This window comes from Danio rerio, chromosome 11 (assembly GCF_049306965.1).
Source record: "Danio rerio strain Tuebingen ecotype United States chromosome 11, GRCz12tu, whole genome shotgun sequence".
NCBI classification, from domain to species: Eukaryota; Metazoa; Chordata; class Actinopteri; order Cypriniformes; family Danionidae; genus Danio; species Danio rerio.
The window spans coordinates 6,262,087-6,277,990 of NC_133186.1; the positions used below are offsets into that span (position 1 = coordinate 6,262,087).

The 15,904-nt window shown below is 37.4% G+C and overlaps 2 protein-coding genes across 2 annotated transcripts in view; both read left to right on the forward strand.

Annotated features, from left to right (window-relative positions):
- LOC141376513 (uncharacterized) overlaps positions 1 to 15,904 on the forward strand; it is a 214,091-nt gene that overhangs the window by 107,334 nt on the left and 90,853 nt on the right. The window lies entirely within an intron of this gene.
- tax1bp3 (Tax1 (human T-cell leukemia virus type I) binding protein 3) lies at positions 1,433 to 10,331 on the forward strand. The gene is given in 4 exon segments (NM_213470.1): positions 1,433 to 1,585; positions 4,386 to 4,505; positions 5,784 to 5,861; positions 9,450 to 10,331. Coding segments are annotated over 4 exon segments (378 nt in total). The 5' UTR covers positions 1,433 to 1,546; the 3' UTR covers positions 9,591 to 10,331.

Sequence of the window (15,904 nt, forward strand, 5' to 3'; positions counted from 1 at the left end):
ACAAATGTGAACTTAATACTGTATTTAAACGCATGTCAGTTGCAATTCTATAGTCAAGTACTTTAAATGCGCTTCAGTATGTCATCAACACAAAAACATGAATTTCTTTAAATCACATGCATAAAAACTACTTAAAATTGACCAAAAAAAATACATTTAATTAAATTACAACTAAAGCATAAAAAACCCTCTTAATTTAAATGAAAAGTGTATGTTATAATCCATAAATGTGATTATCACACAAATATTTAGAGCAGTTTTTAAAAACATATAAATAAGATATGAAGTGCACTACAAATGCACATTCAGTACCAATAACCCTGGGCTGACCTTCATGCATTCATTTTCCTTCGGCTTAGTCCCTTTATTTCATCAGGGGTCGTCACAGAGAAATTAACTTACCGACTTATCCAGCATATGTTTTACGCAGCGGATGTCCTTCCAGAGGCAACCTAGCTGGGAAACACCCATACACACTCATTCATACATATACGGTCAATTTAGCTTATTCTGCTATACTGCATGTCTTTGGACTGTGGGAGAAACCGGAGCACCCAGAGGAAACCCACACCAACACGGTGAGAACATGCAAACGTTACACAGAAATGCCAACTGGTCCAGCTGGGACTCGAACCAGCGACCATCTTGCTGTGAGCTAACCATTGAGCCACCTAAAGTAAAACAATTTAAAATATATATTTTTAGTGTAACAACAATAATAAGACTATATAGAACTTCAAACGTGTTTCCCTGCTGAAATATCCAGCTTAAACCAGCCTAGGCTGGTTTTAGCTGGTCGACCAGGCTGGTTTTAGAGGGGTTTTGGCCATTTCCAGCCTGGTTTTAGCTGGTCAGGCTGGAAAATGACCAGTTAAATCCAGCTAAAACCAGCTTGACCAGCCAAGTTTAAGCTAGATATAGCTTCCATAGACCAGGCTGGAAATGGCTGGAAACCAGCGTGGAAATGGCCAAAACCCCTCTAAAACCAACCTGGTCCACCAGCTAAAACCAACCAATCAGCCTTGGCTGGTTTAAGCTGTTTTTTTTATTTTTTACTAGGGATTTACATTATTGTATCATGTAAATTAGTTATCATTTAACATTATTTTATTATTAAGAATCGTAACACTGTCTTGAAATATTTTAATCCTTCAAAAATGTAAATCATTATATCAATGCTGATCAAACACTGTCATCTGCTGGAGAGTCAGTGGTGGTGCTTGGCTAAATGACAGCAAAATGATGGAAATCACTATTTTAGATATATATGGCCGTGAACGAGTCAACATAAGTATACACATATACTTAACATCATACACATTTGATTCAGTGAATGAACGAAAAAAAATAATACGAATAATGCGAGATAAGTGCAATGCAGACTTGAGGGCAGGGTGTGTGTATGAGTAATGCAGCCCAGCCCCAACATGACACACACATAGCCAAAGGGGAGGAACCGAACACCCTAACATTATTATCAGAGAAAAATCACAGAAATAAAGCCCGACAGTTCCAGCAGATTTAACAACTTTTTAAGCAGAAGAAAATGTCGTTTATACCTGGTCAGCCCGTCACAGCTGTCGTGGTGAGTTTGCGTCCAGTAAGATAAAGTTTTAGCATCCACTAGCATCAGTGGACTGACTCTGCTTTGTACGTTACGTTACTGCTTTTGCAGTTTTTTAATTCCGCCAGTGATTCGTTTTTTGTCGCTTGACTAAGAAAGCAGCTAATGTAATCTCTTTTTAATAACCATCGCTAATATATGACATGACAGGAGTGTTTTGTTAAGTTTATTTGAGTTTAAGATGACAGCTGATAAAAATGGAAAGGGTTAGCATGCTAGGCTAACGCTAGCCAGTGCGAACAAAGTGAACAATTGTTAATTGTTTAAATATCTCATTTTTAAATTTGTATTGTTTTCTTTGATTAATATTAATTATTAAATAATGTAACAATAACTATATAGCGAAGTCAAACACTTTACGAGTAAAGAGTGCATGGACTTCATTGAAATGTAACGTTAATGTCATTTACACAAAGATTACCAGCCCTGTCCGGTAATAACTCACGATAACAATATAAGCTTTAATCGTTAATTTTATTCTATTTAAACTGTTCTGATGTCACTCAGGTGTGATGTAACCTTAAGCAGGTGTGGTTCATGTGTTTTCTTCAGGTAGTGCTGCCATATATGGTTACACACAGCTGTGCCGTGGGATGTGTCTTAAATCATAGTGAGCTTACTACCTAGATTGTATCGCAGCTGCTAAAAACACAAACATGTTTTTAAAGGTTTTTGCAAATATTCTTTGGTGATTTGGGGTTATTATAAGGATCGCTTTTTAAAAGATGCTGGTTTTACTATAAACTTTATTTTAATGTTATGTAAATAAAATAAAAGCAAACCTCTGTGGTGCTAGAAAAATAGATTAAAATAAGTCTAAAAATAGAAAAGGATTTAAAACAGTTAATATATGCTCTTCTCCAACATGTTTGCATACATTTTTGTATATGTGCATTTTCTGTAGTAAAAGTGCATTTAATAACTTTTGTTAATAACTAAACTCTGAAAAATATGTGTAATATATTTATGTCATCTGATAATTATGTACCCTGTCCTTTGTTTTGTTTATTTTTTTATTTAATTTCTTCTTTTCTCATTTAATCCTTCTTGTTAAGAAATGTGAAGTGATTTTGTTGTATAATAAAACTGTACATGCTGGTTCTTACGAAAGCCTGTTCCCGCCACTGAATAAAATATAAATAAAATAAACAAATAAAATAAAAATTACAAATTACAGTCAGAATTGCGAGTTATAGAGTAAGAATTCTGAGTTATAAAGTCAGAATTGCAAGTTATAAAGTAAGAATTGCAAGTTATAAAATCAGAATTGCAAGTTATAGAGTCAGAATAAAGTCTCGCAATTCTGACTATAACTCGCAATTCAGACTCTATAACTTGCATTTCTGACTTTATAACTTGCATTTCTGACTCTATAACTCGCAATTCACAGTCTATAACTCGCATTTCTGACTTTATAACTTGCATTTCTGACTCTATAACTCGCAATTCACACTCTATAACTCGCATTGCTGACTTTAGAACTAGGAATTCTGAATTTATAACTTGCAATTCTGACTTTGTAACGCAGAATTCTGACTTTTTTTTTTTTTTAGCATTCAGTGGCGGAAATGGTGAATGATAATGGAGAATAATTTTACGTCTCATCATAAGTGCTATGATAGTTTAATTGGTGATTTTACAAACAGATATTGTGTGTTTTCAATTTTACTTTTTAATGCAGTTTTGTCACATGTTGTTATTTTTCTTTCATAATAGTCTTATTTTAAAAAAATGAAAAAAGATCCCTTCATTAAGTCACTTCATTAAATTATATGACTTAAAAGGTCATAGATACAAATGTGAAAATTTACTTTTACATATATAACACCTATCTGTTATCTTTAGAATAAACTTTCTAATATTCAATAGGGCTGCACAAAATGGCAAGAATCTAACATTGCAACATTTCATTATGTTGCGATGTTGCAATTATATTGCGATATGAATACAATTTCACTAGATGACTTAATATCTCTATTTGGAAACAATTTAAACAGTTTGATTGGAATGATTCTGCAGTGGGAGTGCAATCCCCGTAAAATCTAATGAACAAATCTATAAACGCTTTGGGGTCCCCCGACACATTTTCATTGTGGTCTGTCTGTGCTACTTGCAGTCCATTTCTGTATTTGCATGTGTTGTGAGTATTTTAATGCACGTGTGTAGTCAGAGATTTTTAAATTAAAGTTTACTATTTGTATCTTCATAAAATCTAATAAACAATCTATAAACTTTTCTGGTTCTCTGACCCATTTTTGCTGTGGTCTGTGCTATTTGTAGTGCATTTCTGTATTTGCATGTGTTCTTATGCATAACAATCTATAAATAAAATAAAAAAAAAGATACAATTGAAATGAAGTGTTTATCGTTTCCAGAGTCTAACAGTATTCAAGTACAGTAACTGAATGATCAAAATAAAAATAATTCAATAAAATTATTGTAGTTAAGGTCATAAATCTTACACTTTCTTATACCTGAATGTTTTTAAAATCATTACACAATCACATGCATCATAAATATGTGCAAATGATAAATTGTGAAAATTCTCAACATTGTTTATCTTGCGGTGTGACTATTGTGAATGATCACATTGCAATTTCAATGCTGAAACGATATATTGGGCAGCCCTAATATTCAATATGCGAGAATTTCCAAATATGCATTAGCGATTTACGTAGTTTAGATTTATTTATTTGTTTTTACTGGATTTCCAGTTGCTATCATGAGTTCAGATGGTACATCCATTTTCTTTGTATTTCAGCAACGAATTGAGATTCTCAAACTACGTGATGGTGACAATCTAATATTAGGATTTAGCATTGGAGGAGGAATCGACCAAGATCCAAGCCAGAATCCATTTTCTGAAGATAAAGCAGACAAGGTGAGAACTCCTGTTTGGTAAAATGAATAGTTTTGTTCACGATGAAGCATTTTTTTTTTCCTGCTACCGAGGCTACTGTAACTCAGCATAAGGCCACTAGTTTTATTAAAGTTCAGTGTTCAAATATTGAAATTACACTTGTTATTATTAATGAATCAAAAATCAGATAGGGGCGAAGCAGTGGCGCAGTAGGTAGTGCTGTCGCCTCACAGCAAGAAAGTCGCTGGGTCGCTGGTTCGAGCCTTGGCTCAGTTGGCCTTTCTGTGTGGTAATTTTTTTCCGCTTAGTCCTTTTATGCATCAGGGGTCACCACAGCGGAATTAACTGCCAACTTATCCAGCTTATGTTTTTTACACCATGGATGCCCTTCAAGCCCCAACTCAATACTGGGAAACATCCATACACACTCATTCACACACACGTACATTCATTCATTTTCTTTTCAGCTTAGTCCCTTTATTAATCTGGGGTCGCCACAGCGGAGTGAACCGCCAACTTATCCAGCATATGTTTTACACAGCGCATGCCCTTCCAGCTGCAACCCATCACTGGGAACATCCATACACTCTCATTCACACACATACACTACGGCCAATTTAGTTTATTTAATTCACCTATACTGCATGTCTTTGGACTGTGGGGTAAATCGGAGCACCTGTTGGAAACCCACACCAACACGGGGACATTGTATGAATTATATATTACCAATATTTGTAATTATAATGTCTGACCAGTCGGGCAGCATGGTGGCGCAGTGGGTAGCACAATCGCATCACAGCAAAAAGGTCACTGGTTCGAGCCCTGGCTGGTTCAGTTGGTATTTCTGTGTGGAGTTTGCATGTTCTCCCCGTGTTGGTGTGGGTTTCCTCCGGGTGCTCCGGTTCCCCCCACAAGTCCAAAAACATGTGGTACAGGTGAATTGGGTGAGCTAAATTGTTCGTAGTGTATGTGTGTGAATGAGTGTGTGTGGATGTTTCCCAGTGATGAATTGCAGCTGGAAGGGATAAGTTGGCGGTTCATTCTGCTGTGGTGATCCCTGATTAATAAAGGGACTAAGCCAAAAAGAAAATGAATGTCTGACCAGTAAACTGTCCTTAGCTATTTTTAATGCATGTAGTTAAAAATCACATTGCACAAAATGGTATCCATTTCAAATAGCAAACAGGTCAGAAGGCGTGTTTGGGGTCAGAACGTCAAACATCAGGAATGTTCTGAAGAAACAGAAATGTATGTGCGTTGTATTTAAAAATGACTCTTAGAACTTTATTTATTTCACAGGGAATCTATGTCACACGAGTATCTGAAGGTGGACCTGCAGAAGTGGCTGGTCTCAGGGTGGGAGACAAAATCATGCAGGTGAGAAATCCAAAACTGTCAGGTTAAGAGTTACTGGGGTTTTGTTCAGAGGCCTGTTGCATAAAACCAGTTGAACAAACTCTGGGTTGCAAGAGTACATTTTGGGTTGACAAATCCAAAGAAATGCAAACTGGTTAAGATCAGGTTCAGTTGTTTCACAAAGCTTGATATAAACCTTCTCTGTTAACGCAGAGTAAGTCATTAACTTTTGAGGGTGTAAAAGTGTGACACATGCAGCAAACAGCCAATCACAGAACACATTTGAGTGTCATGGAGCACTCACACTACACTATTCGAACTGTGCCCAGGATCGTTTGAGAAGTGTGAGTGCTCTGAATCGGGCTCAGGCATGGTTCAGTTGGCTGGCCCTGGCCCGGTTGGAAGAGGTGTGCCAGAGCGCGCTTCCCTTGGGCTTTGGCGTGGTACGCTTGTAGTGTGAGTGCAAGGCATGCCTGAAACTGAGGACGAGACGTGACTTTTAAGGGACTGTTTCATATGGATTTATCAATCATTCTTACTGTTCGATAAACATGACTGTTGTAGATTATTAAAGACGCAAAAACCTCACTGCACGACAGCTGCACCTCCAGCAAATCTCCTAAAACATGCAGCACGAGGACTTCATGATTGTTTCTGAGCTTCAAAAGTGGCAGATCTATTCGGTGAAATATTTGACTGCGTGTCACTTTATATCAAACGACTAAAACGATATAACTAAAGAAATCTCTGCTGTGCTGAGTGAGAGCACTTCTTACTGAACAGCGCATCATCGATGACATGGTGCTGAATGTAATGTGAGTGCGGGCTGTTGGGGAAGACAGGAGGGGGGGCAAGCATGCTTTGGCTCGGTTCAAGGCAACTGTGCATAGTGTGAGTACGCCCTCAGTTTGATTCAGTTCTCACAAGAAAGTCACATCTGATAAGAAATATTAAGATAAGAAATATCATTATCATAAATGTAATGAATTTAAACGCATTTACAAGGCCAAATTAAATACTTTTTATACAGAAAATGTTTGAAAAGACAACTTATTATCTATATTATTATAGCATTTTTAGTAATGTAGGTTAAAAACAGCCGTTTTAAAATTTTTGTAATTTATGTTAATATCTAAATGTGAATATTAATTTAAAGTCATTAGTAATATTAACAATTCCAAAGTTTGAAAGTATAAAATATAAATTATTATAATTTTAAGATGCAAACAAATTATTGGCAACAAAACTATTTTTTAAAAGATTTTAATTTGGATCAAAAAAGCCACACAGGGACTGGGAGTCCCTTTACTTACAGCAGATTAGTCCATATTTGTTTCATAATCTCCAACCCAGAATAAAGCCTGTTCAAAACCAATCCAAACTCATAGTTTTCTCAAACTAAATACAAACTGACCTGGGTAAAAAAAAACTTAATTGGATTTGTGCAACTGGCTTTATAATATCAGAATGCTCAGTGTTGATTTTATTAATCTCCATCAGGGGGCGCTGTGACGTAATTTTGGCCCTGTTCTAAATGCATATTTGTGGTCCTGCAAACTAACAATGGCTGTGCTCTTATCTGTTAAGTCCACAAGATAGTAGAATGTCTCAATCATCCATTTAGCTCTCTCAAAATCACATCCTGATAGTAAGTGGCATCACATCACAAAAATTCGGACTTTGAGGGAGAATGCTTAGGTTTAGTTTAGGGTGCCATTTTTGTGTCTCTAAAGGTCTGCATTAAATGAAAGTTAAGATGGCCCTTTTTTCCAATATAGTGACCTACATCCAATTGAAATAATTATTGGATAAAAATGGGGGTGATGCATGATGATTATGTTCCTGGGAACTGATTGGATAATTGGAAGATGGGCGTAGCTAACAAAATAAATAAGACATGCCCTGATTGCCTCTGCTAAAAGGCATTCCATTTGACCAGAATTGAGGAAAGGTCAAATGGCTTTCAAACTCCATTGCTTTTATTTAGAAAACGATTTTAATCAGCTTTAAATCACCGTTTAGGCTCGATAGTCAAGCTGTTGGTTCTCAACCTTGCAACTTGCGTTGCGTATAGTTTTATCCAGGAATTTAATACCCTGTTCAACCACTGGGTGTCAAACTTACATACTGCATCTTTAAGTGTTTTTTCATTGGTTGTGTCTTTTAGAGTACTTTCACACTTGGTTCGAATGCCTGGTTCGAACCCAAATTAGATAGTCCCCCTTCAGTTGGTTGTGTTTCCTTCTGAACGCCGGTACTCTTGCGTCATCAAGCTGCTGTTGTGCTGTTTTTTTTTTTTTTTTTGTACAGCTGTTGCTAGGTGACAGCCACTTAAAGCACAGCTCTAAAATGTAGATGTCCGCATATCATGGTTCTGCTTTTATTGAATCTTTTGGTTTTGTTATCAAAACCAAAATACAGATAGCCACTTGCGTCTGTGTCTCACAAAGTGAAGTTTATAAACTAATTTTAAGAGGATCACATGCTTATGACTGCTTGCAGCTGGTCCTGCATTATTCAATTCATGATTTACCAATCAAACGATTCCTAAGCCACTATAAATACCCTAAGTTCCATATAACAGCCATCTTCGTTTTGAAGAATCCCTCCTTCCACCTCTACTCCTCCCCCTTTCCTAGATGGGTGGCACGGTGGCTCAGTGGTTAGCACCGTTGCCTCACAGCAAGAACGTCACTGGTTCTAGTCCTTACCAAGCCAGCCGACATTTCTGTGCGGAGTTTACACATTTTCTCCATGCTCACGTGGGTTTCCCCCGGGTTCCCCAGTTTCCTCCCACCGTCCAAAGACATAAACAACTTAAGTTAATTGAATCGGCACCAACATGCTCCTAGTAAGTAGTTATCTCTTTAGAGCAATCTCTATTTGTTCATTAGCTACTACAGCAGGGGAGTTCTTCAGATCTACCTTAGCTCAAACTCCCCTCTTGCCCTGCAAACGGGAGGGAGCCCCGGGCTCGAGGATCTTATAAGCTCATGGGTCTCTCCAGGGACAGCATGCCAAACAAGCTTCAAAATCAATCATCAGCTAAGTGTGTGAACTCTTGGAAAAAATATTCAAAATGTTCAGAACACGCGATGTTATCGAGCAGACATTATCACTGTTTGTGGGTCAGTCCCTCTTGTTGTCAAGGTAGGTGATACACAGCTACACACACACACACACACACACACACACACACACACACGAATTAACGTTATGAAAACTACAATTTGTTGTACAGTTGGGGGTTCACTTCCGTTATTTGGGATGATTGCATTCGGGGTTTCTTTCCGTTATTTGGTACGATTACATTCATATTAGAAGTAAACCGTATCAGAGTTTGAACGAACCGTACCCCAGACCACCTCTCGGACTCTGGGACTGTTCACAAGTGCGCACCTGAGTTCAGAAGGCAACGTTCACACTGGCTAAACGAACCGTATTCTGACATCAAACGAACCCGTGTGCGCACCAAAAGTGCTAGCCGCAATGCACCCTTAAAGTGCTTCGTGAGATTGGAGTTCTTTCCCTTATTAACGTTTAGTAAACAGTCTTGTATCTTTGTCTAACTTTTTTTTTGTTTTTAAATCAAATCCATATTAATTCCAGGTGAATGGCTGGGACATGACCATGGTGACGCATGATCAGGCACGAAAAAGGCTCACCAAGAAGAAAGAAGATGTGGTCAGGCTGCTTATCTCTAGAAAATCCCTAGAGGAAGTAGTCAGACAGTCCATGATGCAACGCTAATGCAAATCCCAAACAAACTCATTTGAGCTAATTGAATGTCCTTATTGGTTAATCACATGTTCAAAGCATGTTGGAACTAATAAAAAAAACAGCCTCCCTCAGCCAAAGAGCGAAGCCAAGAACACTTCATATGGACTATCAAGGACTTTCAGTCAATCAGAAAAATGTTTCGTATCAATTTGATGTACTTAACTTTTATTATACAAGTATTTGCGCGAATGATCAGTCACAGAGTACATTGTAAAGACTGATGGATGCATTTGCAATGTGTTATACTAATTTCAATGTATGAATACTTTATACCTTTATACCAAACGACTACACTGTCTGTACTGCATATACTCCTGGATGTATCATGTACTCCATATCATTTCATTCATTGGTTTCAAGGGCTACAGTGAATTGTGTTCACCTCATTTCTCTTTGCTTCATTAACATATACACCTTTACTTCTCTTAAAGCCTGCTTATTATCATTGTGTTATAACAGGCAGAATACGTCTGTACTTTAATGACCACTAACTACTTTACTTTTCTTCGGTTTTTGTAACTTTGACAACTGTTTTTGTAATTAATTAACACTATTGCCTTCATCTAGATTGGGCACAAGTGAGAACACTGCAATTTTGTATTACATAGGCTTCTGTCATATTTCCTATTGATAATGTTTTTGATAACTGATTTTTTGGCGTTTGATTGTATGCGGATATATTTTCACATCGAATAAAGGAATATTCTAGCACAAGCTTATTGTTTTTTTGATTGTAATGCAGACAGGAATGAACTACATTGAGTGTTTTCTGGTTCAGCTTTGAGTTCCTGAATGACTTCTGTCCAAATGTTCTTCATGTTAAGCTCGAAGATGATGACATTTCAGAGCAACAAATCTATTTCCTGACCTTTTGCTGTTTATCCAGGCAGTTTTGTGCTTCAGACTACTTTTATCTCTTTAATGTTTGAAGGCAAAGGTGAGCATACAACCAGATATAGCTGTAAAAATTGGGTTATATTTCTGTCGTCCAATATAATGTTATGCTATTAATGAGCCAGTATATGTTTCAGAGTAGAATTTACATGTGAGACTACGCCCTCATACATACAGGTAAATGTACAATGGTGGCTCACATTAAGGCCCAATCAAGGGGTAGGGGTGTCCCAATATTCTTTAGCTTGAAGGCGTAGGGCTAAGAGTGAATAGCTCTTTGAATGAAGATTTTTCAGGACCACACTCCAAACCAAGGGGTAAGAAAATTTCCCAGAATACACCAGCCACAACGGCATTATTGCTAAACCTGGAAGTAAGGAGATCCACAAATTAATATTTTTTGTCATTATTATGAATTTTTACGACAAACAAACATATGTATTCATAACCGCGTTCGTGTTTTACCGTCAGGCTTTAAAAAAAAAAAAAAACACAAAAAAAGGATTGCTAAATTTCGCGATCAATAATCCCTAATAATAACTCCTGTACAGCAGTCCCACAACATTCTGACACTCGAATACCCTGTCAGAAAAGTCTAGTAGCTGAGAATGGGCTTTTTAATGTTAATGTTGTTTTGGTGTGTTTACAGATGAATATGGCCACTGTCCCTGCTGAAAAATCCAGCTTAAACCAGCCTAGGGTGGTTGGCTGGTTTTAGCTGGTCGACCAGGCTGGTTTTAGAGGGGTTTTGGCCACTTTCAGGCTGGTTTCCAGCCATTTCCAGCCTGGTCTTAGCTGGTCAGGCTGGGAGATGACCAGCTAAAACCAGCTTGACCAGCCTAGCCAAGCTGGGAGTCCAGCCAAAACCAGCTATATCCAGCTTAAACCAGGCTGGTTAAGCTGGTTTTAGCTGGATTTGGCTGGTCATTTTCCAGCCTGACCAGCTAAGACCAAGCTGGAAATGGCTGGAAACCAGCCTGGAAATGGCCAAAACCCCTCTAAAACCAGCCTGGTCAACCAGCTAAAACCAGCCAACCAGCCTAGGCTGGTTAAAGCTGGATTTTTCAGCAGGGGTGTAAATGCACAGTTCAGCTACGATCTTATTGTCACATTATATCGTTATGATAACATAATATATGCCTTCAGTTATTTCCTGAAGATAAATACCAATAAATAGCACAACTGGAATAACTACAGCAGTCGCCATCGTCTGATCTCAAATGAAGCAAATGATCGCGAGGACATATGATGACGTGGGCAGGTGCTGTAGTGCTCTTCCAATTCTTAGGGGTACATTTTGAAGCCCTTCCTCTTAACCCTCGGTTGTAAGGGCCAAGAGGAAGGGGTAGGGGTACAAAAATAAAATTGGGTTTTGTTTTGGAAACAAACCATGCGTCTCTGCAATTAGTGCATTCCTATGAAAACATTCGCTTAGTATGTGTTATGGTGCATACTGTGGTGGTTCAACCCTTTACACAGTTAAATATGAGTGGCTGTTTTGGGTGCTTTGGTCTAAAAGAAAAAGGATGGATCCCAAACTGCACCTAATGCCCCTAAATACAGTGCATGTGGATAGTATTCATAGAGCGCTTCAGTTTTTCAAAAAATAATTAGTCACAGCCTTATTCCAGAATAGATTAAATTCATTGATTTCCTCAACATTCAACACACAATACCCCATAATGACAATGTGAAAAAAAAGAGTTTTTGAAATTGCTGCAAATTTATTAAAACTAAAAAAACCTGAAAAATCACATGCACATAAGTTTTCACAGCCTTTGCTCAATACTTTGTTGATGCACCTCTGGCAGCAATTACAGCCTCAAGTCTTTTTGAATATGATGCCACAAGCTTGGCACACCTGTCTTTGGGAATTGTTTGCCCATTCCTCTTTGCAGTACCTCTCAAGCTCTACCAGGGTGGATGGGAAGCGACTGTGTACAGCCATAGAGTTCACCTGTAGTCAATTCAGTTGATTGGACATGATTTGAAAAGGCATACACCTGTCTATATAAGGTCCCAGGGTTGACTCTGCATGTCAAAGCACAAACCAAGCATGAAGACGAAGGAATTGTTCTCCATAGATGCTCAATAAGATTTAGGTCTGGGCTCTGCCTGGGCCACTCAAGGACATTTACTTTGTTGTGAAGCCACTTTATTGTTATTTTGGCAGTGTGCTTTGGGTCATTGTCCTGCTGGAAGATGAATCGTCGACGTAGTCTGGGGTCAAGAGCACTCAGAAGCAGGTTTTCATTCAGGATGTCTTTGTACATTGCTGCATTCATCTTTCCCCTATTCCTGATTAGTCTTCCAGATCCTGCTGCTAAAGAACATCCCCACAGGTATGGTATTAGCCTGGTGATGAGTGGTGCCTGGTTTTCTCCTAACGTAACGCCTGGCATTCACTCCAAAGAGTTCAATTTTAGTCTCATCAGACCAGAGAATTTAGTTTCTTACAGTCTTCAGAGTCCTTCAGATGCCTTTTGGAAAATTCCAGGCAGGGAGTGTCTTCCGTCTGGCCACTCTACTATATAGGCCTGATTGGTGGATTGCCAATTGTCCTTCTGAAAGGTTATCCTCTCTCCACAGAAGAACACTGGAGCTCAGACAGAGTGACCATCGGCTTATTGATCACCTCTCTGACTAAGGCCCTTCTCCCCCGATCACTCACCACACCAGCTCTAGGTAGGGTCCTGGTGGTTTCAAACATCTTCCACTTATGGATGATGGAGGCTGCTGTGCTCATTGGAACTTTCAGAGCAGCAGAATTTTTTTCTGTAATCTTCCCCAGCCTTATGCATTGAGACAATCTTGTCTCTGAGGTCTACAGACAATTCCTTTGTCTTCATGCTTGGTTTGTGCTTTGACATGCAGTCAACCCTGGGACCTTATATAGACAGGTGTATGCCTTAATTAAATCATGTCCAATCAACTAAATTGACCACAGGTTAACTCCAGTTACTCTGCTGAAACATCTCAAGATCAGTGGAAACAGTCAATTTAGATCTTCTTCAAATTTCAGTAGATCCAGGAAGATCAAAGAATAAAGTCCTTCAGGCTTATGTTGGGATTTATTCTGTGATCCTGGATGTACTTTATCTCAGTGAGCATTCATTTGTTATACAGTATTTATTACATTGCCTAGTTAACAACTGAAACTTCTTTTAGTGTTTCAATTGTTTCTGTTTTCGGAGTCTGATTTCACTATTGACTTCAGAAATATACATTAGACTCCTAACTATATGCAATGACATAATAATTTGTCACTACTTGGTTAGTACTTTCTAATATTCATTTTATCATATCATAATAACCGTGCTCAAATCATTTAGTGGTAATGCCTTTCAGCACTGTTTCTTAGCACTGAATGTGTAATTACATTAGCTAAATGTAGAACATGTATGCTACATACCACCCACACTCTAGCAGACCCATTGTGTTACCATAGCAATGCAATCTGCTGCTGTCACTTTTCACAAATGAGAAATGCGCTGTTTTATGTTAAAGCCATGTTTTTAGTCTTTATTCGCCAAAAGGATCAAACATGCACCTTTCATGAAAGGATGTTATACAACTCAGTCCAACATTCTCCATGAAAGCAACACAATTTTGCCTTATTTATTTAATAAGGCTGCACTTTTATAACAATATCATCTATGTTTAAGTTAAAAGAACACAAAGCTCAGAGCATTTACATTATTTAATATGCTTGCATGTACAGTGGGGGAAATAAGTGTTCAACACATCACCATTTTACTTAAAAAACATACTTTTAATCGTACTGTTGACAAAAACAATATTAATTAGATTACAAATAAAGTTATGCGTTATAAATTGAAATGACACTGGAAAAAGTATTGAACACATGAAGAAATGGAGTACAAATTAAAGATCAGATTTGATAGGCGAGACCCAAAGAGTCATCAAGATTTGTACACTGTGTTAAAGTCACACCTGAGCAACGCATGACTTCATCCTGCATATATTCTCCAGATATAAGTATTAAATGTACTTCAGTACTTTCTCCTTGTGTCATTCCATTGTTATTACACTTTTTTTTTGGTTTAGTTTTATTTTTATGTTTGTATTGTTTGGGTTTTTAGCAAAATCTGGTTCAATTCCACGTCAACGGCTCCTTTAGAACATTTTTTTTTTCTAGAACACCCCCCACCCCCACACTGTATTTTCTTAATGTATCAAAGTACTTGCCAAAACAGTAAACAGGCTTAAGAATAAGACCTAGGCTAAATTGCATGCTTGAGTTAATTTAGTTCAATTTGATTTGTAAAGCACAATAATCATCGTTCCAAAACAGCTTGTTATTACATAACACTCAAAATCAGAAAAGTTAAGAGGTTGTGTATAGGGTGGACAGTATGTAAACTTTACCCTGCAGTATTACACTATATAATGTCCTTTCCAAAAAGGTGATATTGATGTCTACACTGTAAAAAATATCCATACATTTACAGTTTTCTGTATTTTGTGATTCGTGTTTTTATTTTTCCCTGTTTGTTTTTAAACGGCCTTAATTGGACTATGATCTTTCTTTCAAGAAGTTCATAACATACAAAAACGTAGTAAACAAAATCTAACCTATGTAATTTTCTGCCTATGCTTTTTCTTTGTTTGCTCCTTACTACACCCTTACACAGCGCTGAAGTCACAGTTGAATGACTTTTGTCCTGGGAGCACTGTACAAATATGGCAGTGCTGTTTTAACTGGCGGCACTATCTAGTGTATATATATACATGTATAGTGTATGTATATATATATATATATATATATATATATATATATATATATATATATATATATATATATATATATATATATATATATATATATATATAGTGTATATATATTTGATGATGATTTAATAGGTATTTAATTCGTTTCATGGGTATTGTAATGGCCAATTTATAAAAAAAAAAATACTAAAAACTCTTAAGTATGCCAAGTGTTCTAATAATTTAGGCCAAAACTGAAAGCTAAGCTATTAATGTATATGCTAGATGAAAATTTCAGGTTTCTTAGAGGTCCACTGGGAATGAAAAAGAGCGAGAACAGTTGATACACTACAACAGACCTAATACACTGTGTAGGTGGTGAGTGGGAAGATTGGAGCAGAAGGTCACACACACAGAGAGAGAGAGAGAGAATGATCCAATTGCTGGACCTCAACAAGTGCGAGCAATCATGTTGTCATGGTAATGAGATATACTGAATATTTGTCTCGTGCTTATACCACTACACAGTAGCAGAACTACAGCTTTAAATAAAATTTAATTTGGCAGACAATAACCCGGGTCTAATAATAACCACAGCTTATGACAAAAACTCTACCTAGATAAATATAAATGTCTTACAAATTTAAGGAATAAGGAAG